Source organism: Hyperolius riggenbachi, chromosome 7, assembly GCF_040937935.1.
Source record: "Hyperolius riggenbachi isolate aHypRig1 chromosome 7, aHypRig1.pri, whole genome shotgun sequence".
NCBI classification, from domain to species: Eukaryota; Metazoa; Chordata; class Amphibia; order Anura; family Hyperoliidae; genus Hyperolius; species Hyperolius riggenbachi.
The window spans coordinates 148,454,504-148,482,091 of record NC_090652.1 but is presented as its reverse complement, the minus strand read 5'-3'; the positions used below and the strand labels follow the sequence as shown (position 1 = coordinate 148,482,091).

Genomic DNA, 27,588 nt, shown 5'->3' with positions numbered 1-27,588 from the left:
TCGGGGTCCTGCTGAGCAACCCTGATGACAGCGTAATAATAGGGACATCAGGCATGCATGGGGTCATGCATAAAAACACTAATAATTGTGTGTGTGTGTGGTGAAGGGAGGGGCTGGGGAGTTTGAGATTGCACCACCTTCCCTCAAGGTTTCAGGTAAGGGGAACATTTAGCATTTAATAAACACCACAATTAGACAGCTAGGGCATGCATATACAGGGGGCCTTGGGGGGTATTTGTGGGTGAGAAGTAGTTGTTATTAATTTTTTTTTAACTGTATCTTTACTGTATCTTTTTATTATTATTATTTTGTTTTTTTACAATTGCCAATTTCTGTTTGTTTCTGGTATTCTTTCTCTACAGTAGCCCAGTTATCCAGTTGCTTTATACCTGCTGATTAGCTGATTTTGGGAACATATGGACCATTCACTATGCTTGTTTCTGAAATACGATTTTGGTATGGACATCCATAAACCCTCAGATTACCACAATAAACAATGTTCAGTCCCCTAAGATTTCTAATTTGGGTAGTTTGGGTCATTCAACACAGTATATAGTGGAGGTAATTTTGAAGACGTCTACAAAGACAACTAAAGCCAAAAAAAGAGCAGTTGCCCATACAAACCACTCATGATCCGTTATAGGAACAATGATTGTGACTGTTTAATCAGAGCAAGTGTTTCACTTGTGTCCCAGGTTACTTTGTACCCATCTTTACAAACATAGGTGCCTGCTTCTTCCAAGGACTGATATGATTGGTTCCTGTGTAGCCTGGTCCTTGCACTTTGCATCACTCTCTACAATATGTGTTCTGCTGGTGCTATCAAAACTGTAGAAAACAGATAACAGGTTTATTTACAGAAGAGATAGACAGACATCCACATTATGACACGAAATCTGTTTATTTCAAAAAGATAATTTGTGACATATTTAAAGTTTAAAAAAATAAAAGTGCATTGCCGTATAACAACATTTATAAAATAATTTTATTTGTAAAAGCTTTTTTTTTTTTTTTTAAATACATTAAACAATATACAATTTAAGAGCATCTCATGCCTATTTATTATCATAGTCTTTGGTCTGATTGCGCCTTTACGATCAAAGTGTCTGAAAGTTTGGAACTTGACCTGCATGTGTTAAGCCTGGTACACACTTTAATGATGATTGGCTAATCACTGACCAATTTTACCACCTCTATGCACTATAAAGGTTTGCCTACACAATCTGTCATACTACATGGAGGTGGGAAAATTGGTCAGCGATTGGCCAATCATGATTGCAAGTGTACCAGGCTTTATCCATAGAAACCAACAAACAGTTTATTTTATAGGCAACAAAATAAAGCCTGGTACACACTTTCAATTATGAATGGCCAATCACTGACCAATTTTACCACTTCCATGTAGTAGAAGGGTTTACTTACACAATCTTCTCATAAGTATTCAAAATCTGTTGATCCTCATACTACACAGGGGTGGTAAAATTGGCCAATCACTGGCCAATCAAAATTGAAGGTGCGTAGCAGCTTTCTTTCGCACACTTTAATAAGGCTGAATATCATGTTTCAAGAAAAATGTTGCAATACATATAAACTTACAGTACAGTTTAAATAAGTACCCCTGATTTACTAAGAAAATTCAACCTAGTAGACTACATTGAATTAGAAAAAAATACATAATTATCATAAAAGTATAAATGTCGAATATGCACATCTTACTACCTGATCGAACTAATGATAAATTCGATATATTCGTAGATCTATAGAATAGTGTATAAATATTTGGTATATGAGAGTTAAATATTTAGAGATGTTTATATAATGACAACAACATATATACAGAATAACATACATATCAGACATTCAACAACATATTTTATAGAAATGAGGTATTTCATATGCAAATACTGTAAAGGTATAAAGAGACCAGGGTTTAACTGGTCCACAAATAAAAAGAATCAGTCATCAACAGTGGCGTAGCAAAGGGGGTGCAGAGGTAGCGACCGCATCGGGCCCTTGGGGTCCACCATCAACTACATTATTTACTCTTTATTTGTCCTGTGCTGATAATAATCACTTCTATAGAAGATTTGAATAGTAGTAATCATTAAAAGTTTGTTCCCCATACCCTTCTTGCACCTCTGATTTTATGGTTGTCCTTGATTTGTTTTGGTGTGTCATTTCAATTATTATATATAAAACTTGCACTGGGGCCCACAGCTTCTTAGCTACGCCACTGGTCATCAGGCATTTATACTAATTTGCCACTCTGAGATTATCAAGCAATGAGGTTTACCCTTATTTGGATTAATCTTTGCAAGGCAATTGCCTTTCCACAGTTCTGGGTACTTTGCCTCTCTCTGGGGCAAAGTACCCAGACGTTCCCAGATGTTCATCGCCTTCATTGCTTTTGCTTCTAAGCTTGCTGATAACTGTAAAATAATACACCCTATTATTTTCTTTTTAAAATGTACCAGTGACAAGTTACATTCATGTGTGGGAGATTTATGAGTCCTTGTTATCAGTAATGACCGAGGCATCCCATAAGAATCCTCTAACCACAATTATTATAATCAGAATGTAAAGAGATTTAACTAACTGTAAGATCTCATTTTTGACCTCTAGCTACTATTGTTGCCTGAACTTAACCCTCCTTTTTTGGCACCTACCCAATATCTATGCCTAACCTGCTAAACCATCTTTTTTCAGCACCTAAGAATTATTTTTGCCTATCCTTAACCTTTGTTTTTGGCAGCTAACAATTATCATCAGCCGACTTCACACAAACGTTTTCAGAAACAAGCCTTACTTTAAAACCTTTTCAGTATATAACCATTATTGTGGCCTGAACTTAATCCTCCTTTTTCGGCACCTAATGATTATCATTGTCTGACTTTGAGCTTTCTTTTCGGCACCTAACCAATATCATTGTTTGACTTTGAACTTCCTTTTTGGCACCTTACCATTATCATTACTTGACCTTAAACCTCTTTTTCAGTACCTAACCATTATCATTGCTTGACCTTAAACCTTTTCTGTACATAGCCATTATCGTCACCTTTACCCTCCTTTTTAGCGCCCATTATTGTTGCCTGACCTTAATCTTCCTTTTTCAGCACCTATTATTGTTCCACCCTTTTCAGCACTTAATAATTATTCTTGCCAGAACTTAACCCTCATTTCGGAACCAAGCCCTAACTTTCTAATACTTGCAGATGATATTAATCTCCCAGTAACCTATCCACTAACCGCCAATATCATCAACTAAACCTCTAAATCAACACTTACCGGTAATCTTCCTTTTAATTGCCTTATTCTAAGGGACTATTCCCACTTTACTCATTCTGATCCACCTTTTGGAATGTGTGTGATTGGAGAATTGCAATAGCATCACCTTTCTCACAGAAAGCCCATATTATTATCCCTATAAATGTGATTTAATACGTTGAATTCAACAAACAATGGGGGCTTTTGATCATACCAAAAATTGTATAGCAGGCATAGACAAACTGTACCCTCTGCATTTTACAGCAGGCCCTTACTATCATTATCAGTGCCGAACCCTAATGTTCCTCTGAGTATTCTCGTATAAAAGTAAGGCTTATCCTCACACCAAATTGACAAGTCATGCCTCAATTGTGCCGATACCAATTGTAACATGACCTAGTTGCATTATTACATATTTCATCCATGTATTAAGACATGCAGGCATCTGTGAGAAGCAAAACTATTAATTATGAACTGGGTAGCTTAGTTGGTGCTGGGAAAAACGTCACTGTTTTGCTTGAACTTTCAGTGAGTGAGTTACCCTTTTTAACTAAATATAATTGTCTTTGTAAGAGAAAGTTTTGCCACACACAACAATCAAACTGATATCTAATTAATTTAGATCAAATACCATAAATAATATTGCTTGCAATAAAAATTTAAGAAAAATGAATTGAATGTAGTAGGCTGCAGTGTGTGCGGACAGCTTCTCAGTGTGCTTTGCCCTGAGGAGTATATAAATACTCCTCTGCCTCCTCTCATTTTAAACGTTTTAGAATATTTTGTCCTTTTGGCGCCTCTGTCTGCTTATAGAGTTCCTGAGTCCAACCTTGGTGGAGGGGTGTTGCCCCTTATCTGCTATCTACAGAGAGCGACTTCTTAATTCTGAGTGGGGACAGGTCTAATCTCCTCACCTGCTGATATAGTGGTTACCTGGACGGTGACCCATGTTTGTGAGTATAAATAGATACTTACTTGTCATTTCCACATACCAGTACATACTACACTATATTTGACTCTCAGTACTATTCTGTATGTATGTGCATTGTAGCACAGGCACGTTACATCCACAGCATCTGATATATATTGTGCGTTACATTGAAAACCTGATCGCTTACAACATGAGGCTTGTATTTTCACATGCTGTATCCAAAAACTAGCTGGAGACAGCATATACTGGACAATGCAATCCATTGCCCTGCAAAGATTTAAACATGCTCACTGAGCATGAAGAGTAGCGTGTTCATGTGAGCAAACATATAGCTCAATTGCGCAACACATTGAGCACCGGGTGGACGAGGCCTAAAGGCAATATTTTTCCAAACACTCTAACACTGTCCCCTGCAGCATGACACAGCTGTCAATTGTGATTATACAATAAAAATCTTTGTGGGCCCACACACACTTCGATTTCTAGATTTCTTCGCAACTCGCCATAAATGATATAGCTTTACAGACTAGATGTAAATGGGGTTCCTCTTTTTATAGCAAAGTAAAAAAACAACTACTTCAGTGCCTGAGTCACCCTTTGCTCTCTGAGTGAGGCTGAAAAACACTGAGGAAACACATGTGCGGCACCACACACCTCAGTCATGCTAAGGCTCTGCTCTCTCCTTTTATACTTGGAAAAACAATGGACCTACATTTTACCTATATTTAACATTTATTCACCATCCTGCCATGATAAGTGTCTGAACAGTCACACAGAAGTTTAAAGGATTCTAATTAGCAGTCGAACTGCTCTAAAAGCAAAAATAAAGCACCATTGGTTCAATGATACCCAAGGCGAGGGAGGGGAGAGTCTACTTTTACTTACAGTACAAGGCCAAAACAAAATTTCGGGCTACACGCCCTTTTGTTAAGTGCACTTGAGAAAGAGCATGTGGCCTGAAATGTGCTGGTTTTGTATGTTGTACAACCACTGAAAATAAAAATAAGAGGTTGAAGAAGTGTTCCCATATGAGTCCAAATTGGATTTGTATATATTGCACCAAAGTTTGTGAGGTTCGATGGGCCCTCATTCTGGTCTGTGACTCCCAAGATCTAGACTGCATCTGAGGCCCACAGGTTATTTTTGCTTGTTTGAGTGTATGTCCCGCTATCACTCAGAACCGATTTCAATGAAACTTGGTATACAGATCCCTTACTACCTGGAAAGATATGTTCTGGGGGTCTCACTCCCCTGCACACCAGGACAGAACCACAAACAACCAATCAGACTTCTCCCATTCATGTCAATGGGAAACATTTAAAAGGCTGCCATTCTCGCAGTAATGAAGCCAGAGTCCACAAATTTGGCACAGTTGGTCACTTGGTGACTGAGGTTAAAAATTCAGCAAAAGTCGGTGGAGCATAATACAGCCAATAACATTTCAGCCATTCATTTTACATGGGAAAATAAAAATTGCAGCTATTCTTACACTGTTAATGCCGCAGGGGTCTCAAACTCGGTACAGTGGTCACTGGGTGACTGGGATTCAAATTCACATAAGGAGAGTGAGCCACAAAGGCCAATCAGATTTGTTTGATTGATAAAATACTTCCATTCTCACTTAATTGATACCAAGGACCATAAACTTGGCCAGTGACAAGGTTAGAAAAAGTAGACGGAGCCAACAACAACCAAATACATACCGGAGCAACGCAGATTCTTCAGCTAGTTTCCCTATAAAGTCACAGTGGCATAAGTGTAGCTGCTTACCTGCTTAGTGACTCAGAACACTTAGCTGATTAGTGGGAGGTAAGAGGAGCTTCACTACTGGTTATCAAAGGACAGGGAGTGGAGAAGCTTTTTCCTGAGTCGCTGATGCAGGAAAATTGCTCTGAAATGTCAAACAACACTTTCTGGTTTCTATACTTGTGCCTGTGAAAGCATGGCCAAAGGAGAATACTGCTGCTATAGCTGGCAAGCCTAAACTGAATCTAAAGTATGGTAATTAGGTGAAAACAGCTTATGCAGATATTATATACTATAGCAATATTTTTATGAAAGTAGAGTTTCTTTTTAAGCTCTTCCCTTTACAAAGTAATCTAGCTACTGTCACCTTACAGACTACGCCATTTACTGTAACTATGTTCTATAGTCAAACATCATATTTGTTGTGCAAATACCTAAAAATGGATGCCACTGTATTAAATAGTGTTTCAAATAGTCTCAAAACTGATTATATGTACCCAATGTTATGTTTTTAGTGCCAATATATGTTTTATATGATATTTTCTCCTATCAGGTCATGGCTTTTAAAAACAATGCTGGCCATAACGGTAAAGTACAGCTCTGTTCCATTGCTCAGTGGCACAGCTGTTATTATTATGTATTTATAATGTATAGCCCTTCAGCAACACTCCCATTGTCATGTCACTAATTGTCCTGAGGAACTCATAAGCTCCTCCTACTATATTCACAGCCTAACATCCCAACCATAGTCTAAAGGCGCCCATACATCTAGCAATATATGGAAAAATCAACCAAGAGGCAGATTTCTCTCTGATGGAATCTGATCAGAGAGAGATATGTAGGCTGCCCATACACCGCAGGCCGATTTTTGATCGAGTTCAGATGATATTTCTCCGGAATTGGCCTCGTGACACCACATGGTGCCTGTGCATTACAATCTCTTCCCCTGTCCGGCCGCCACTACTGTACAGCTGCTCCTTTTCCCCATTTGCATTCCACAAGGCTGGTCCGCATAGCACGTGATGCCTGTGTGACATCACTCACATGTCATTGCTATAGGCAGCAGCCACATGAGATGCAAATGGAGGAAGCAGGGGCAGCTGGACATTCTGCCCACATCTAACATGACAATGCTGTCCAAGGAAGATAGACAACCACAGTGTATTGCTAGGTTGGATGCTGGTAGGACGCATGCACCTGCTCCCACAGCTAAACAAGCCTTTCATAACATATTATTCAGGGTGTTAGAAGATAACAGCACCTTATGTTGCCTGACTTATGCGCAAACTTTGCGTTGTAGGTCAGCTGTGGTTTACTGTGAGTGCAGATGCCGTACTGTACTTTACAAGAGAAACAGAACTTTAAAAAAAAAAAAAACTGTGTAGATTATAAAGCTGATCTTTCAAAGACACCAAATGTGCCAATTCTGACAAAATGTTTAGAGAACTAGGAATAAACCAACCACTCATCACATGAAATATCTTACAGAATAGAAAATATTCTCTTGTTCCCTATTACTCTATGTACCATGGTCCATGACATCGTAACACCTGAACATTGGACAGGCAAGTCAGTAATGAAATGAAATCTCTAACAGAACTACCCTGATGCCCTTATGGGTACCATAAATGTTACATATAATGACAGGAGATCTATAGTTGTACAACATCTGACATGGCACTGATAAACCAGACAATAGTGTATAAAGGATTAATCTACAGGTGTCTACTAATGAACCAATTTCTCGAACGATCAACTGTACGATTGATCTGATCGAATACAATTAATAGTGGTAATCGACAACAAACAATCGCTCTGCTGATCATTCCATCAATCCACATTTTTGAACGATTCTTTTAGTCTGATTGGATTGCTTATAATTTTCCCCTCCGTTGGTGAACTTGAAAGATTGTTTCTGATTGATCGCCACAATTGGGTCAGATGGTCAATGAGCCTGGACATTGGATCATTAATGGCACCTTAAGACATGGCTGGTTCCATTGAAGTTTCTGTCACCCTTTCACAACTGAAGGAGCCTGAGTATATTATAGCTAGTTTTTCATAAATGGCAGCCTCTCAGGTAGGAACTAATAAAGTCCCTGCTGCATGTAGTCTGAAGTAACTAAAAACACAGTGATGCAATTAGTAATGGAGTGAAAGCTAGCGATGGTCAATGAGATGCAAATAATATTGATTTAATGGAAATTTTATGTTAATTTTAATCAAATATATGCAGCTCAGAATTGAGTCATCAGCTACTGCGTTGGATTGGTCCAAGCTGCATACATGTGCACTGTATACAATAAATAGCAGCTGATTGATTATCTCTAGTGATGACAGACAGAATACTGGCTTAAAGTGTAGCTGTAGGGAAAAAAGTACCCAAATGGGCACACACCTCAATAGAGGCAAGCCTCTGGATAACCCAGAGGCTTCACCCGTCGTCCTCCACTAGCCCATACCAGCACTGTGTCCTCCAGAAATCTGTCCACAAGCCGTTTTGCACATGCACAGTAGACTCAACGAGGCTCGGCTTTTCTTGTCAAAGCCAGAGCGGGTCAGTGCTACTGTGCAGGTGCGCCGAGTTTCAGGCGGACACATCGCTGGAACAGCCCAGTGGAGGAAGACGGAGAATCCAGAGGCTTTCCTCTCCCGAGATAAGTATTTGATTTTTAGCTTTTAAACCCTCATAGGTTCACTTAAAGGCACAAGGGAGCATCTTCTCTGCAGAAGAGATTAGTATGTTTCAAAGTACAGCTCTGCGCAAACGTCTAAAAGTGCCAGTTGATAGAACATTTTACTTACACGGTCGATCTTCCGATTAGATAATAGCAATACATTGTATTTATTATTTTCTGATCAAAGAGATCACGTCCTGACTGAAAAAATGCAATCGCTCTGCAAAACTGCAGAAAAGCGCTTAACAAAACCGGCCAAAGCACAGAAATCGTAGAAAAAACGCGTCAAAAACTGGCCAACATGGACGGCCACCCGAACGCAACACAATGGCCTCAATTCACTAAACTTATCTCCTGTCTTTAATAACTCTTCTAGAGTTGTTACCATGGTGATAAGGCATGTAGTATTCAGGAAACATTTTACCTCAGGCAAGCCTAAAGTTAACTATTCTGTCTTTAAATTAACTCTCCAATCCTTAAAGGGAACCAGAGAGGTTGGGGGGAAGCTTTAATACATACCTGGGGCTTCCTCCAGCCCCATAGGCACGGATCGCTCCCACGCCGCCGTCCTCTGCTGCCTGGATCCGCCGGTACCGGGTCCCGTCATTGCCGCTAGTCGGCCAGTCGGCCGGCGGACGCGGCCGATTCGCCGCATCACACGGAGCTCCTTCTATACAAGTACGCATGAGGCTGCCTGCTGTGCAGCCGCATGCGTACATGTATGGAGGGAGCCCCTGTGATGCGGACAATTGGCCGCGTCCGCCGGAAGTGACGGGCCCGGTAACGGCGGTTCCAGGAAGCGGAGGATGGCGGCGTGGGAGCGATCCAGGCTTATGGGGCTGGAAGAAGCCCCAGGTATGTATAAAGGCTTGTTCTTTTTTTTTCAGCCCGTTCCTCTCTGGTTCCCTTTAAAATAACTCCAGAGTTAAAGACAGGCTGTTAATTAGCTGCATGTGAAAATAACTACAGAGGAGGTAAATTAACTACAGGAGAGGTAACTTAAGGAATCAAGAGGTAAGATAACTCTCACGTGTGGAGGTAAGTTTTCTCTTGCCTTATTATCTCTAGCATGATCTTAGTGAATTGAGGCCAATGTGAATGAGCCCTTACTCCCATTTTTGGGAGCGATCGATGATTTACAATTGTTTCCTTCCAATCGCTATTGTCAGATCAGAAGGTTATTCAGAACAAAACATTGTACCGTTAATGGGCATCTTAATGGAACATGTCACACAGGCAACTTAGGTGTGACAGAATACAAAGGTTTACAAATACGCTAGCAATACCAATGTCTAGAGACCATTTGCCAGGACTTTTTGCTTGATGGCATGAACAGCCTCTCTAGACATTGTGACTAATTGCTAGAAACAGCCTTGCATTAAACGTGAATGGCACCAACCATAATGTCACTTCTCACCAGTGCTGACACCTGAAGTCACTAGTCAACCAGAGGTTGAAAATAATAACGTTTGCAACAGTTTGTCCTAATGCATGCCTATGGATACTAACTAGTTACATGTAGCCTCGAGACTAGTTGTAGTAACAAAGCTACCTGTTTAACACGGACCTCAGGAAAAGATACTATCGACTATGATGGGTCAGGCCCCATTTACATGATCATCTGGACATCAAAAAGAAGCTGCATGTGCAGGTCACATGATCAGTGCACAAGTATTCATTTTGTAAAAGAGATTGCAGCCATGGAGGGGGGATTATAAACTTCTGTTTAGGGCCCATTCGCATTAGGCCATATTTTCAGCACAATGCATGCATTATATGCACGGTGTGCAAAAAGACCAGCACGCAATAGTGCATTAATTATGCTGCGTGGTACAATGTGCTAAATGTAAACAAACACATTCAGAGCTGTGGGTAGCATATTGCTATGCATTAATTATATACACACAAATGGAATACACAAAGTGTGTACACAAAGTATGTGAACACGTCCTTAGAGGTCTGCCAGTAGTTCTAAGACCTTGAAGAAGAGCAAACATGTTCATAAAGTAGATTTGTTACTACATTCCAACAAAAGGCCTTCAAAGCCCAGCTAAACCCAGAACTAAACAAAGCAAATTCTAATAACAGGATTGTAAAGGTGGACACTAACAATACAATTTGCTGAGCAAACGTTTACAAACGAATCTTCATATGAATGATCGGAAATGGTTGTTTGGGACCAATAATGGACAAAAATCTCCTAACCAATCCGATCATGTTAATGAAATGGATCAAATTTTCAGATCGATTTTATTAATCTGATCAGATTGGTTAGAAGATTTTTGTCCATTAGTGGTCCCAAATAAACCTTTCCCATCATTCATACAAAGAATCGTTTGTAATTGATCATTCTGCAAATTGTATTGTTAGTGGCCACCTGAAGTGAATATAAATTGACTATAAAAGCAAAGTTCTGGGCTGTATATGCTTCAACCTGCACTACAGCTTACTTCCTCTCCTCTCTGAATTAAACTGGTGGACAGGACAAGAAGGTATGACCATGTGACACCCAAGGCAACTGCAACAAGCAGAGCTACACAATGGTTGTCTGAATGTGAAAGGTTTTGTCCAAAGATTTATCATTTACACTTATCAACAATATGAAAATTAGCGTTGCTCGATTTTGGGTTTAGCTGACCTTTATGTGCCAAGCTGTATTTGTTTCTTTCTCTCATTGGCAGACAAGAAAGAAATGTACTCATTTGAACCAGTGTTATTACTGCATGTCTCCTTTGGGCAGATTTATTACTGCACATCTCCTTTTGGTAAAATGTTTTACCTCCTGTCTTTTTTAACACCCATGAGAGAGATAGGTGAGCGAAATTTCCCCAACACGGGACACAAGCAGCAATAAAATCCGAAAAGATGTTAGGAACTTTCCCCCTAAAGAAAATAAAAAAAATATTTCTGTCTACATTCCTGCTGTGGAGATTTCCCCTCACTTTATATCCTTTTGAGGCAGCAATTTGTAACAGGAAGTGATGGAAAGTCTCCTGAATAGGGACACAGACAGCAATAAAAACTTTGATTAAAGTGTACCTGAGATGAAAGCCATCTCAGGTACCATACTTACCTGGGGTTTCCTTAAAGAGACTATGTACTAAAAAAAAAATGGGCTCCTGGGGGTACTTACCTCAGGAGGGGGGAGCCCCTGGATCCTATCAAGGGTTCCCCCGTCCTCCTCCGCCCCACGGTGGGTGGTTTCGCTTGGCCCCTCCGAAGCCACAGTCGACAATTTGTCAGGCTGTGGTGCAGTAGCGCCTGCAATATTTACCTTCCCCGGCTCCAACGCAGGTGCCCGAGAGCCGCTACAGCGTCTGCGCTGGAACCATGGACGGTAAACATTTACATGGCCGTCGTTCTGAGGGGCCCAGCGAAACCACCGTGGGATGGAGGATGACAGGGGAAACATTGATAAGATACAGAGGCTTCCCCCTTTAGAAGTAAGTACCCCCAGGGGCACCTTTTATGCTATAGGTTTTCTTTAAGCCCCCTTGAGGCCACTCAGTCCCTCACTGTCTCCCCGGGTGGCTCCTGTTACCCGCTATACTCTCCGAAAGCCTGGCTGAGAGGCTCTTCGTTGTGTATGTGCTGGCCTGGCGCGCTCCGTCACATCCCCGTGGCTGGGAGTGTTCTGCAGTTGCGCAGAATGCTCCCAGGCACACGAAAGTGCCCCTATCCAGGCCACACAACGAAGCGCGACTCCGCCAGGCTTTCAGGCAGCATTGTATCTGACAAAAGGGGCTTAAGGAAGCCCCAGGTAAAGTATACAACATGAGATGGCTTTCATCCCAGGTTCACTTTAACTTTCATCACTCCACCAAAAAGTGCTAATAACCCCAAGTGCTCTCAAAAGCTGCCCAGAGATGGAAAACAGGACACTGGAGAAGATGCTCTTTTTATCTCTGCTGTTAATCTCTAGGCTGCATTTATGGACATTCAATGATCCTGTACCTTTTATCCATAGGCACAAACACAGCGGAGCACCGGAAAGTCCACTCATGTGAATGGAATCTCACTGTCATTTTTTACATCACAGCACACAAACATTGCACAACTGTGTTAGAGATACAAAACCAATTAAAAGTGTGTGCAAAAATGTATCTTATCTATTAAATAATATCTATTATTTTTCAAAAGCCAATACAACTACCATATACTGGGAGTCATGTGTCTTGAACAGGCATGGGCAAACTTGGCCCTCCAGCTGTTGAGGAACTACAAGTCCCACAATGCATTGCAGGAGTCTGACAGCCACAGTCATGACTCATAAAGGCAAATGCATTGTGGGATTTGTAGTTCCTCAACAGCTGGAGGGCCAAGTTTGCCCATGCCTGGTCTAGAACCATAAGTGTAATCAAGTAAAAAAATAAACACTTTCCTACAGTGCAAGTTAATCGCCAAAACAATTCTTTACCCTGAATTAACCCTGTTACTATGCTTTGGAAGGCTAGTGATTTGCATGCTTGCATCTGATGGATTCCCTAACAAAGCTTTTCGGAGAGGTACTTATGCGTAGAATCCGTGGCATTTGGACCCACAAATTAAGAAACTGAAAGCACACTTGGTCCAACAGATCGGATCCATAGCCCTGCAGCAGGTTCACTGGCACTGCTTCTTTGAATATTTTTGGTAGGGAAATAAAATTTGGAAGAGTGCTGTTACCCAGGAAAAAATGCATCAGTGCCTCCTTCTGTAAACATTCTTTCAAAAACATAAAATAGTCCGCCATCCTGTCCATCAGCAACGAATCATCCCACTTCTCAAATGATATTTTTAATAACAGGTAAAAAAGTGCTGTTTTAAGATTGTAGGAGCAAAAAATGGATCTCCACTGAGAGGAAAGGGGAGGATGAAATGTTTTGGCATTGAGGTCTCTCAAACTCTTCATGATCTGTAGACATTTTAGATGGCAAGAGTTAGATGGGGCCTGATCCTTGAACCAGTTCAATAACTTCTGCTCATATTTGGAAAGATTAATGCCCCAATAAGAATCCAGATTAAGGCCTTCCAGATTTGTGGTGTTGTTCCAAGGCTGAGCAGTGAGGAACACTGAATCTCCCAGGTGAAAAGCAGGGATAAGTCTCACTGACATGGAGATATGGCAACAGACATAATCTGACCTAGGGAGAATTTTAAGGATGAGTTTATCATCAGAAACAGAAAGGGTAATGTAACACCTCTCCTCAAACTGGTACCTGATCACATTAAGGCACCGTAGTATCTTCCAGTGGAACCATTTCAGAACAGATGTAGAAGATAGCATGTGATGGAGGTCTACCTCTGTGCAGAAACAGTCGCTGAACTGCTTGTATGTTTTAACCCACTCCGACTTTTTGGGTGCAGCGACCCTGCATTTCATAGAACCGTGAAGCACTGGTACTAAATCTTTTCCAGGGTTTGCAAAAAAAGGCTCCAGTTTGAGACTCAGGGGCATCTTGAGTGGCACCAAGATGTCAAAACAGTCTGGGCTGTTGATTTTATGCTGCTCATAAGCACTGCCAATCTGTATGAAGTCCCCTCTGAAGATGACACCCGTGTCATGCTGCTTGGCTTTGCCCACCCTGATGAGTTCGCCCACTATCTGGCTCACATGTGCCTTACTGTGCCCAAGAACATGTGGCGAGAGCTTGATATGTTGTTCATAGAAGGTTTCAAGCAGATTTTTCCTGACCAGTTGCTTATGCTGTTGCTGGAAAGTAAGGTTATGGTCCCCATGTTGGCACTTTGGGGAGGACCTCCAACATCTGAAGACAATGAAACATACCAAGAGTACCAGTCCAAGTTTGAAGAAAAGTTGCAAGCTGATGAATGGTTTCTCCTGGCATCCTCCATCCTCATTATTATCATACCTCCTGAAAGACAGAAACGTGCACCAGATGCCCGTAAACAGGATGATCACCAGCAGCCAGAAAACTTTCAGATTGAGGGAATACACTGGCATCCTGCAACGGGTGGGGCTCTGTCATCCCATGCCTGGCAGCGTGGCCACTGCTGTGCTGTCCTTCCGTTAGTCTGGACTGTGGGAATAAATGAGCTGTTTTCCCGGCTTGGCAGCTCTTGACCGTTATTCAGAAAGAAACTTCCTCTTCCGTGGAGGGGATAGAGGGAGGCTGCGTCATTTTTTCTGTGAGCTCAGAGGAAATGCCAGCATGTGGCACCAGAGGGGAGCAGCGACTGACCACAGTACTAGCACTGCGAGGGATCCCTGTACAGAGACGACGCTGCCACGCTGCACCCACAACTGCTGCTGACATAGGCTGCCTGCGGCGGGACAGCAGCGAGCTGAGCTCCGAGTCCTCCTGCCAGCGATGGAACTTCCTGCTCTGCACTCTGTACATACACTACAAACTTCTCTGCTGTGGGTTGCCTAATAGCGTTTAGCCAGCTCACTCCTTAACCCTTCGTGCACCAGGCAGTGTCATAAGCCTTCATGGAAGGAAAGAACAGTAAGCAGCTCTACAAAAACAAATGCTGGGAGGTAATTTACTCTGAAATGCATCATTAAAGAGGAATCGAGCTAAAGAAAAAGCTTTGAATTACACCTACAGCATTGTGAATAGAAAGTACTGTACAACAGTACTACCTAGCAAACCTTACCCACTGCTGAAAATTAGGGGGGCTCCTGTATCAATTGCAGGCTATCACCATCTTGAAAATTAACAAAAAAACCACAATATTTCTACTTTTTTTGTGCGTTTGCAATTCGTGGAGAGGCATGTCCAGGCGGATCAGCAAAAAATGGTGCATACCGCAATAGAAACTTTCTGGCGCACCATTTAAAAGTACGGTAAACGTAATTTACCATTTTGAAGTGCAACATTCTGGCTCACAGCCGTTATTCAAGTGCATCTGGGAAATTATGGCGCAGGTCGCACTGCCGGTAATTGTCTATCACATTCACTGCGTCAGAATGTGGCACTTCAAAACGGTAAATGACGTTTACCATGCTTTTAGTTTCTATTGCGGTATTGCCATTTTTCCTGCTCCGGGGAGGGCGTAGACTCAGGAGGGTTAGTGTTAGGCAGTGGGGTGGGTGTAGTCCGGGTTAGGCAACGTGCATGGAGCTGGGTGTGAGCGGAGACTCCGGTGTGACAGGCGGCAGGGGTTAAATAATACATTACCTGCTCCTGGACGATCACTTTTCCTCTCCACTTGTTAGTTTGAATGAGCCTGGAAATCAGCCAATCACCATACCGCTTCAGTCCTCCGCATGATGATTGGTTGGCTGCAGGACTCTTTCAAACCAAACACGAAGTGGACAGGAGACGGGATCGCCGGGACCAGGAGGTATTGTATCACAGATGCAGGTAAATACATCTTATTGCTAATTTTAATGGTTTAGGACACTTATAAAACGTTAAATAACCTTAGTAACAAGATGCCATTATCGGCATCACCCTGCGCCATTTTTTCCTGGTGCCTCTTTGGTATGTACAGGGCCGGATTTAGGCCAAGGCCTCCTAGGCCATGGCCTAGGGCACCACAGGAGAAAGGGCACTAAAGCAGCAGGCTAAACTGGTGCAGCATTTCCAAGCTTGTAAATGCTGCAATGCAGGGAGATCAGGTGAGCAACTGAAGCCGGTACTCTGTTGCTAGCTGCCTGTGCAGCAGCCACCTTGCTCTCTGTGGGCTCTATTCATAAAAAAGTTGTGGCGAAAAAACTCCTGGAGGGAAAATACCGCAGCGGTATTTTACACTTCTGGGTGGTCATTCAAAAAAATCTTGCCAGCTGCGATGCAAGAGCGGAGATCTCCCGCTGAAAGCTGGCGGTAAGCTGTCGGAAGGCATGCGTAAACACTTCAGCCGGCAGAGTCCCTCCGTGCACTGCTCTCTCTGGGAGGTCTGTCCCATTCACTTGTATGTAATCCGCAAAATCAGAGGAAGCGGTATTTCCCGTACACATACCGCTTCCTCTAAACTTTATGAATGGCCATTTTGTTACTTTTTTCTAGAGTTTGTTACTTTTTCTAGATAAATCTAGAAAAACACTGGAGAAGGCGGAAATTTCTCGCTCTGCTGGGGGATCGCAGATTTTCATGCGGGAACAGCTTTTATGAATGCCCACTTTGCTAAATGGACGTGAAAATCTGCTGTTTTGAGCGGAAAACTTGCGGGAAGGTTTTATGAATAGAGCCCTGTGCATGTTTGCATTGTGGCCGGCGGCTATGGACTTGAGCAGCATTGGAGACGGAAAGGAAGAGGAAGCTTCTGCACTGAAGACGAGTGGAGAAATGAGTGACACAGATGACTGCTGCGGGGTGAAAGCGAGCTGGCTACCTATAGTGAAAGGTGTGGGGGGGGGGGGGGAGAGGAGGAGGGATTAAGGGAGTCATCTGGCTACCTATACTGGAGGGAAAGGGGGAGGAGTCATCTGGCTACATATACTAGAGGGAAGGGGAGGGGCCATCTGGCTACCTATACTGGGGGGGGGGGTCATCAGGCTACCTATACTAGAAGGAATGGGGGAGGGGTCATCTTCCTACCTATACTGAAGGGGGGCGGCTGGTGACAGTGGCCTAGGGCGGTAAAGAGTACAAATCCAGCCCTGGGTATGTACGCCTCCCAGGAGCACGTAGACCCCTTACCTACACTTAGCTCCGTTTCTAGGGGTGTGCAGGAAGGGAGAAGCTGTGATAGAGGGGGGAGCAGCGGTTGCGGGAAAGACCCTCCCTTCCTCTCCCTGGGGTCGCCCTCCTTGCTCTTCCCTCTGCTGCAGAGTTAGCGCAGGGAAGCCTTGTATGGAGCAATTCAACTCCCTGCTGTTCCAATCGCCAATCACTTGCTGCTGGTCTATGCACAGCCGCTGATACACGCTCTACTTCCTGCTAATCAAGAAGTAGAGTGTGTATCAGCGGCTATGCAGAGGAGACCAGTGGCGATGCACTCAAGTGGGGAAGGGGCCTTACGAGTCTTGGATCCGGGATTTCTGCAGCAGCATGAGGCTGAGTGCCCATGAATAAAAACGGCTCGCTCAAAGCAGACAGTTCAGTGTGTGCGCTGATTGATTTTCGTGTCCGGACTGGATGTGTTCCACCATAGGTTTCTATGGGAAATGCATCTACTATCCAAAAAAACCTCTGCAGGTTGGGACTTTGCGCTGTGTTTACTGCAACGTACTGAACGGATCTGCTAAATCACAAGTGGAAGTGGACCCTATTATTAAAGCGGACCTGAACTCAGAATGTACTCTCTGCTCTAAAAGCTATGCAACAGCATAATAACCTTTAAACAAAAAAACATTTCTTTGTTACACCTGATAGAAATCCTAAAATAAATCTGCACAGTTTCTACTTCCAGATTCATGGAAGCAGACATATTGTTAACCTCCTGTGCTTCAAATGGCCTTATCTGCCATCTCTGCCAAAGGCAGTCATGTGACAAGGGGGAGATCAGATTTACAATTTGTGATTAGGCACAAATAAGTGGGAATTAAAGGGAAGGTCCAAGCAAAATAAAAAAATGAGTTTCACTTACCTGGGGCTTCTACCAGCCCCATGCAGCCATCCTGTGCCCACGTAGTCACTCACTGCTGCTCCAGTCCCCCGCTGGCAGCTTGCCGACCTCGGAGGTCGGCGGGACGCATTGCGTACATTTTTACGCATTCCCGCTAGTGCAGGAACATTAACACATACATTTTTACGCGTTACTGGTTCAATGCGTACATTTTTACGCATTGAACCAGTAATGCGTAAAAATGTATGTGTTAATGTTCCTGCACTCGCGGGAATGCGTAAAAATGTACGCAATGCGGCCCGCCGACCTCCGAGGTCAGCAAGCTGCCAGCGGGGGACTGGAGCAGCAGTTAGTGACTACGAGGGCACAGGATGGCTGCATGGGGCTGGTAGAAGCCCCAGGTAAGTGAAACTCATTTTTTTTATTTTTCTTGAACCTTTCCTTTAAACAGGCTAAAATCTCTAAATACTTACAGGGTGCATTTCTCTATGCTTTTCTTTAGTTGTGTACTAGAGTTCAGGTCCACTTTAAGGTAAGCCTGTCATGAAGGGAGCAAGACAATTTATTCTGACCTGGAGTTTCTTCCTGCCCCCTTTCACCCATTTCAGTCCATCGCCTCCCTTGGTCTCTGTCCAGTCCCCTCTGCTGACTACTACGCAAGCACGGCCCCACCACACATCTCCTCAATCGCGCTCCTGTAGTCGGTATTGTTCTGTGACTGCTCAGTTGATTATGGCTTGTAATTGCGCAGGCACAGATTGCTCCCGCCCATGGGAGTGTGGCTAAGGAGGTGTGCAGCCAGATCCGTGCAGTAGTCCCTGACTGCCTTAGTTGAGGACTTTACTGTGGCTGACTACGATAGAAGGGGACCAGACAGAACCAAAGGAATGGACAGACTACAAGGTGCTGGAAGAAGCCCCAGGTAAGTTAAAATCCTTTACTGACGCTCGTCTCAAGTACACTTTAAAATTATTTGCATGTCCATCGCTAGCTGCAGAAAACATCCTGAGCGGGTACTTTTTGTACAAATCGGAACTGAGCCTGAGCAGTATAAAAGAGGACTGCAAAAATAGTTTTTAAAAAGGTCCCAAGGTCGTTATTAGGCTCATCATGGTGGCGGGAGTCAGTTGGGGTAGGCTAGGTCAGAGTTCAATCCAGTAACATGGTACTGATTGCAGTTGACAGGAAGTGAGAACGACTTTGTTGAAGACAACAACAGCAAGAGGGTTTTCCTGAACAGAACTGGGGAGATCCTGTCAGTTTTGTATGAGTTATGATCTGTAATTTGTCAGATGAGCTCCCATTCCGTTGACATAGCCACAAATTTGACATGCAGTTTTCTGCAAGTAGGGCTACCAGTGGCACTACATTCAGAGAGGCAGACAGGCATCAGAGATATTAATCAATACAGGGCCCCCTCCGGCTTCTGCCCCTCCCCTGCTGCTTCATCCCTTGCAGGGTCTATTGTTAAGCCCCTGAATCAATGGAAGAAGGAACGATTGTTTGCCATTGGCTAGATTTCCACTGACATATATTTGGGGTGCACGTAGCTACCAATTTCTGATATCTGGCGTCAATTATTTCTACAGTTGGACAGAGGGGCCTATGGATACTTAATTTTGGTATCTGGGGTGTATATGACTTAATTCTGATATCTATGAGGACACAAAGACACTTAAAGTAATAGTAATATATTTTCTTTTTGCTACGGTCTACTGGGAGAGGGGAGAGTTTTCTTCATGCCCTCCCTGAGAGTGATTTAGCAGAGAAACTGCCCTGATTGCCAGATTTGTCAGGTCTTTTTAACTCCGCCTCCCTTACTGCACAATCTGCACCTCCAACACAGAGGCTGCCACTTACACAGAGGGCCATTGGCCCTTCCCCAAACCATTTCTCGTACATACTTCTGCAGCCACTGGCACCACCAGGGCCATCATCTTGTGCATATGCCTTCCAACAACAAAGGCTTGTTAGATCCTTAAATGGTAACTATACTTCACAGGTGTGTAAAATTATTTTTTCTGTGTTATTAATTTGAACAATGGAGCTCCTGTATCTTTTTATTTGAGGATTGTGTTCAATAATAGGAAGGATGGGTAGTTGAGATATGGCATGAGAAGATTGGGTGCAGAACTGATGGAAGGAGAGGAGGGCCAGTTTCAAATTCTGCATCAAAGCCCTTTGAAAAGAGATTGTTGTAGTGAAGGACGCTCCTGTCAATGGAATGTGTTGAAATCATTCGTTTTCAGGTTTAATCTCCAAGTAAGAGTCTAAAAGATAACTTAAGCAACCTTCTAACTCCCGCATACTAATAAGCAGATAAGATTACAGTATTTTCAGTAAATGTAGTCTGATGTTTGCTGTAAATACAGACATTACATTATTATTATAAAGGTAATAAACCTTTAATCTTTATCCAGCATGTAGGGCTGACCAACCAGTCCAACAGGTCTTCTGAGTTCTCCATCTAAAACATTCAGCCGTTTTCCATACTAGGGAAGTATCAGTATTTTTACCATGGGTCAGTTACTCAGGGAGGCTGCAGTATAAACTCACCATACAGTAGAGCTGTCGGTATGGTATGTGGAATTTGGCTAGTTTGTTTGAAAATAACCAGCTTTAGCTATGACTGGTGAAGCTACCTATAGACCTTAGGAAAAAAGCTGTTGGAAGGGAGAGAACATTTAACTTCTGCTTTATTCATCAACAGGCATAGGGAGATGAGGGCAAAGAAGTCGGCACTCAGGGATTGCACATGCAGTTGCACTCATAAGTGTACATACCCTGGCAGAATTTATGATTTTTTTAAACATTTTTCTTAGTATATGAATGATAACACACAAACTTTTCTTTCACTCATAGTGGTTGGCTGAAGGTATTTATTGCCAAACAACTCTTTGTAGATCATAATCACTACACAAACTACCCAAATGACCCTGATTAAAAGTTCTCATAACCTCGTGATTTGACCTGATAACATGCACACATCTATACACAAGCTGGTTTTAATGACTATTAAAGGTAACCATCTTCACCTGTGATCTGTTTGCCTGTAATTCGTGGGTATGTATAAAAGGTTAACACGTTTCTGGACTTCTGACAGACCCTTTCACCTTTCATTCAGTGCTCCACTTAGTTGTTTAGATTCTAAAGGCTCATACACACTTCAGACTATAGTCTTTGGAAAATGAAAGATCACAGACCAATCTTACCACCCTTCATGTAGTATGAGAGCCATACTCTACACAGTCTTTTCTATGGAGCTGAACTCCACATCAGAAAAAAATCTTTGCAAGATGCTGCACACACAGATGCTGTACAGACACAAAAGTTCAGTATCTGCAAAAGATCTGTTCCTGCCAAAAATCCATTCCTGCAAATTGCAATGATAGTCTATGAGATCTGCAGATCATCATACACACATGATTTAACTGACATTCATCTGCAGATCTGAAAATCCATCCTGGTGGATCTGATCTGCAGATGAATGTCAGTTAAATCATGTGTGTATAATGATCTGCAGATCTCATAGACTATGAATGCAATTTGTAGGAATGGATTTTTGGCAGGAACAGATCTTTTGCAGATACTGATCTTTTGTGTCTGTACAGCATCTGTGTGTGCAGCATCTTGCAAAGATTTTTTTCTGATGTGGAGTTCAGCTCCATAGAAAAGACTGTGAAGGTATGGCTCTCATACTACATGAAGGGTGGTAAGATTGGTCTGTGATCTTTCATTTTCAAAAGACTATGGTCTGATGTGTGTATGTGGCCTAAGTCATGGGGAAAGCAAAATAAATGTCAAATGATCTGCTGGAAAAGGTAGTTGATCTCTATAAATCAGGAAAGGGATTTAAAGGACAACTGTAGTGAGAGGTATATGGAGGCTGCCATATTTATCTCCTGTTTAGAAATACCAGTTGCCTGGCAGCCCTGCTGATCTATTTGGCTGCAGTAGTGTCTGAATCTTACCAGATACAAGCATGCAGCTAATCTTGTCAGATCTGACAATAATGTCAGAAACAGCTGATCTGCTGCATGCTTGTTCAGGGTCTATGGCTAAAAGTATTAGAGGCAGAGGATCAGCAGGACGGCCAGACAACTGGTATTGTTTAAAAGAAAATACATATATATATACCTCTTGTTTCAGTTGTCCTTTAAGAAAATATCCAAGGAATTGAGAATGCCACTTAGTATTAGAGGTATATGGAGGCTGCCATATTTATTTCATTTTAAGCTATACTAGTTGCCTGGCTATCCTGCTGGTCTATTTGGCTGCAGTAGTGTCTGAATCATACCAGAAACAAGCAGGCAGCTAATCATATAAGATTTGAAAAAAAATATCAGCAAGCAACATCTGATCTGCTGCATGCTTGTTCAGGGTATATGGCAGAGGACCAGCAGGCTAGTCAGGCAACTGGTGTTGTGTATAAGGAAATAAATATGGCAGCCTCCATATACCTCTTACTTCAGTTGTCCATTGAGAAGTGGAAAATTATGGTTTCCGTTGAAACCAAACCACGGTCAAGTAGACCAACAAACATTTCAGCCACAACTGCCAGAAAAATTGTTCGGGATAATGGCAGTATTTGTATAGCGCCTTTCTCCTGTCGGACTCAAGGCGCTTGTGAGGCAGCCACTAGAGCGCACTCAGTAGGCAGTAGCAGTGTTAAGGAGACTTGCCCAAGAAACTCCTTACTGAAATAGGTGCTGGCTTACTGAACAGGCAGAGCCGAGATTTGAACCCAGGTCTCCTGTGTCAGAGGCAGAGCCCTTAACCATTACACTATCCAGCCACTGCTGCGGATGCAAGGAAAATTCCCACAAATAACTTGAAGTATACCAGAGCTGAAGTATATAGGTGAAACTGGGGGAGCTGGCACGTATGGTGAGCTGTCCTGGTGCCCACCGCTCTCCTTTCTGCCCCTCCGATGCTCCTAATCACCCTCCGGCACCCTTTTCTGGATCACCGGAGTTGGGCATCACTGTTCCTGCGCTGGCCCGGCAGAAAGGAGTATGAGGGGAGCGGTGGGCACCAGGACAGCACACCATGCATGCCAGCTCCCCCAGTTTCACCTATATACTTCAGCTCTGGCATCCTTTAAGGTGAAATACATAACTCTTTGAAAACAAGGTGGTGTGGCAATTTCAAGATGCACAATAAGGAGGCTGTATGGTCGAGTTACCAGAAATAAACCACTACTACACAAATACCACAAAGTATCCCGCTAATAATATGCCAAACAGCACAGAGACAAGTTTCAAACTTTCTGGCACAAAGTAATTTGAAATGATGGGACTAAAGGTGGGTACACACGTCAGATAAAAGTCTTTGGAAAATGAAAGATCACAGACCAATTTTACCCCCTTTCATGTAGTATGAGAGCCATATCTACACAGTCTATTCTATGGAGCTGAACTCCCCATCAGATAAAAATCTTTGCAAGATGCTGCACACAAAGATGCTGTACAGATGCAACAGGTCAGTATCTACAAAAGATCAGTTCCTGCAAAAGATCCGTTCCTGCAAACCGCATTCATAGTCTATGATATCTGCAGATCTCATACACACCTTGTTTAACAAAAATGTGCAAACAAACACAAGTTTTAATACCAATTTTTTAAACATTCTGTTTTTCGAATACGTGTGAAGTTAGTCTATGCTGTTTTACATAGAAAAACAACAGCCAGAGTGGAAAACAGTAGAACTGGTTTGACCATATGAGGCCCAACTTGGAGATCAAGCCCCTGGCAGCATTAGAAGACAATAAATGACTGTATGTGGGTTTGGAAACCAGGAATCCTGCTCTGTGTTTTCATTAATCATCATAGTTCTGAATGTGTTATACAGAATTTCTTTTCTAAATACAAAGTAAATCCTTTACTGAATGTAGCTGTGTCTGTCAGTGCAGGCTCTTGTGGGAGTACATTCCACACATTCACTGCCTGTGCAGTAAAAAGAACTGAGAGGAAAAAGATCATACACACTTTTTTTATACACTTTTGATACTGTGTGGAAGCTTAGATTCTCTGCAGGGTCCTACCTCTCTCTGTATTCTTCCCCGCCCGTCCCATGATGAACAAACATGTATTTAATATGCAAATTTCTCTTGACCCAGGGAGAAAATTAAACTGAGTATATGAAAGCCTCTAGCTCAGGGGTCTCAAACTCAATTTACCCGGGGGCCGCAGGAGGCAAAGTCAGGATGAGGCTGGGCCGCATAAGGGAGTTCACGTGTCCCCGCCGCAAAACGAGGGCTGCAGAGCCCCCAAATTGCCCCGGGGGCAATCCGCCGGCATTTCCTGGAAGGGGCAGAGCTTTCAGCTTCAGCTCTGCCCCTCCTGACGTCAATCGCGGCGGATCGCCGCCTCTGCCCGCCCACTCTAAACATAAAAAAAAAAATTGGGAAAATAGGAAAAAATGCCAGGAGTCTTCATACAGCCATATTACGGCTGTATAGCGATCCCTGGCCAAAGCGCTGCGGCTGCGTATGGACCCCCTGGAAACTCTGTCAGGAAATGTATTGCTCTTTCTTTTGATACATGTAAAATTACACTACCGTTAGGCTTGCTACTAAAAGTGACATTTACCGCATTTAAAAGTATACTATTTTCCTTCGAAACTTTAAAATCGATTTTCTCAAAAACTATAAGGTCTTTTTGAAAAATTGTTTTTTCCTCTTATTCCTAATGATCTCCTTAACATATCCTGCAAATTTAGGGTTTCTAGCATTTAAGGTGGATTTGCTATTAACCATTAAAGTCGGCGGGTTTTTAAATGTGTATTTTTTTTCCTTTGCAACTTTAAAATCGATTTTCTCAAAAACTATAAGGCCGATTTGAAAAATTTTTTTTTCCTCTTGTAGCCACTGGGGGCCCCTACAAGCTCTGGGGCCCTGGGGCCACAAAATATTGTATCGCGGGCCGCAAATGGCCCGCGGGCCGCGAGTTTGAGACCCCTGCTCTAGCTGATGCTTCTTAGAGCATCTGCCAAATTATTATTATTATTATTTATTGTATTTATAAAGCGCAAACATATTACGCAGCGCTGAACATTAATTTAGGTTACAGACAATATTTAGGGTGACATACAGCAATATGACAATACAGGAATACAAGAAAACCAGATCACACAGCACAGTATGAGTACAAGGTAATGCTTAGTCAGCCACTGGAGGGGAGCATGGAGATTAGGCAAGTTAGGTTCACTCAAGTGCATAGCATGGGTGCACAGTAACGGAGGTGCATGATTGGGTAGGACACAAAAGGAGGAGGACCCTGCCCAAAGGCTTACAATCTAGAAGGAGAGGTAGAGACATGAAGGTAGGGACCAGAGTTCTGTTGTGGGTTTAGAGCAATTGTGAGGGGTGGTAGGCCAGAGTGAAAAAGGTGAGTTTTGAGGGCCTTCTTGAAGATGTTGAAGGAGGGGGCTGCCCTAATGGTTGGAGTTAGAGAGTTCCAAAGTGTTGGAGCAGCTCTTAAGAAGTCCTGGAGGCATGCATGGGACTGTGTGATGCGGGGGGCGGTCAGGCAACGTTCATTGGAGGAACAGAGTGAGCGGCTAGGTGTGTACCTCTGAGTAAGATCAGAAATGTAGGTTGGACAGGTTTTGTGGACAGATTTGTAGGTCAGACACAATATCTTCAATCTGATTCAGGACTGGATAGGACGCCAGTGGAGGGATTCACGGAGGGGAGCCGCCCTGGTGGAGCGATGGGAGGAGTGGATAATTCTGGCTGCCGCATTCAAGATGGACTGCAGTGGGGCTATTCGGGTCATAGGGAGACCAGACAGAAGGGCATTGCAGTAGTCGAGGCGGGAAATTATGAGGGCATGGATGAGGAGTTTGGTGGCAGAGGTCAGGAAAGGGTGAATCTTACAGATGTTACGAACAGGCTCGGACTGAGCCACCGAACCACCGATGGTCCCATCGGTGGGCCCCGACTGCCCCGCCTCCTGGGGGCCCCAGAGCTAAGAGGGAGGGGGGCACAGCTTGGAAGGGGGGGAATTGGGCACAGAGCGGCGGGGAAGGGGGGAAGCGCCCCCCCTCCCTCACCTAGGGGCCCCCCCTTCCACGCACCCCCCTCCTCCAGAAGTGCAGCGAGTGGAGAATAGCTACAGAGCTTCAGATGATGCTAGCTCCGCTCCGCATGCCGCTGCTGCTGCTGCCCTGCTGCTCACTGTCTGCTGTAGTGACGCTGTCCAATCACGCTCTCGCAGTACTTCCTGCGAGAGCGTGATTGGACAGCGTCACTACAGGAGACCAGCAGGCCAGCAGCGGCATGCGGAGCGGAGCTAGCATCATCTGAAGCTCGGTAAGCTATTCTCCGCTCGCTGCTGGCTGCACTTCTGGAGGAGGGGGGTGCACGGAAGGGGGGGGCCCTAGGTGAGGGGGGGGGAGGCTTCCCCGCTGATCTGTGCCCTCTGCCCCCCCCTTCCAAGGTGGGGGGGACTTGCATTGTGTGGGGGTATCTGCCACCAACCTGATTGCATTGTGTGGGGGTATCTGCAGCCACCCTGATTACATTTTGTGGGGGTATCTGCAGCCAACCTGATTGCATTGTGTGGGGGTATCTGCAGCCAACCTGATTACATTTTGTGGGGGTATCTGCAGCCAACCTGTTTGCATTTTGTGCATTTTGTGGGGGTATCTGCAGCCAACCTGATTGCATTGTGTGGGGGTATCTGCCACCAACCTGATTGCATTGTGTGGGGGTATCTGCAGCCAACCTGATTACATTTTGTGGGGGTATCTGCAGCCAACCTGTTTGCATTTTGTGGGGGTATCTGCAGCCAACCTGTTTGCATTTTGTGTGGGTATCTGCAGCCAACCTGATTGCATTGTGTGGGGGGTATCTGCAGCCAACCTGATTGCATCTTATGGGGGTATCTGCCTTCAACCTGATTGCATTTTGTGGGGGGTATCTGCCACCAACCTGATTGCATTTTGTGGGGGGTATCTGCCACCAACCTGATTGCATTTTATGGGGGTATCTGCCACCAACCTGATTGCATTGTGTGGGGGTATCTGCCACCAACCTGATTGCATTTTGTGGGGGTATCTTCTGCCATTTGACTACTTGATGAATTATGAGGTATGTAACTACTTGAATATTTTATCTAAAATGTATCTGGTCAGACCTAATCTCTGTGAATAACACCGCTACTTATTTTGTGTTTTGTATTTTTTTTTAAGTCTGCCCATGACTCATCATGACTACGCCGATGTTCCAGTGCGTGGTGACACCCATTCAGCGCCGCATTTAGACATATCCCTATTGGAGACTGTCCTCAGAATTGCTAACAATCTATTACCTACCATAAAGTCATGCAAAATTTCTAGAGTACATGTGTATGTGGGCCCAAAATGGGGGGGGGGAGGGAGGAGAGGGGGGCGGGCGGGCCCCAGGCTGAAACTTTCTTGGTGGGCCCTTGGTGTCCCAGTCCGACCCTGGTTATGAAGGTGGAAGTTGCAGGACTTTGTGAGGTTTTGGATGTGGGGAGTGAAGGAGAG

The 27,588-nt window shown here is 43.6% G+C and overlaps 1 protein-coding gene across 4 annotated transcripts in view; it reads right to left on the bottom strand.

The window, feature by feature from the left end:
• Nucleotides 1–637: 637 nt before the first annotated feature.
• Nucleotides 638–27,588, bottom strand: part of ITPRIPL2 (ITPRIP like 2) — a 236,575-nt gene continuing 209,624 nt past the window's right edge. For 3 of the 4 annotated variants that reach the window (XM_068244754.1, XM_068244755.1, XM_068244756.1), the window contains one exon: nt 638–828. In XM_068244754.1, the coding sequence (XP_068100855.1) occupies nt 797–828 (32 nt within the window). In that variant the 3' untranslated portion in view covers nt 638–796. Of the gene's footprint in view, nt 829–13,284; nt 14,939–27,588 lie in introns of those variants that run through there. The other variant, XM_068244757.1, reaches the window with a different exon arrangement.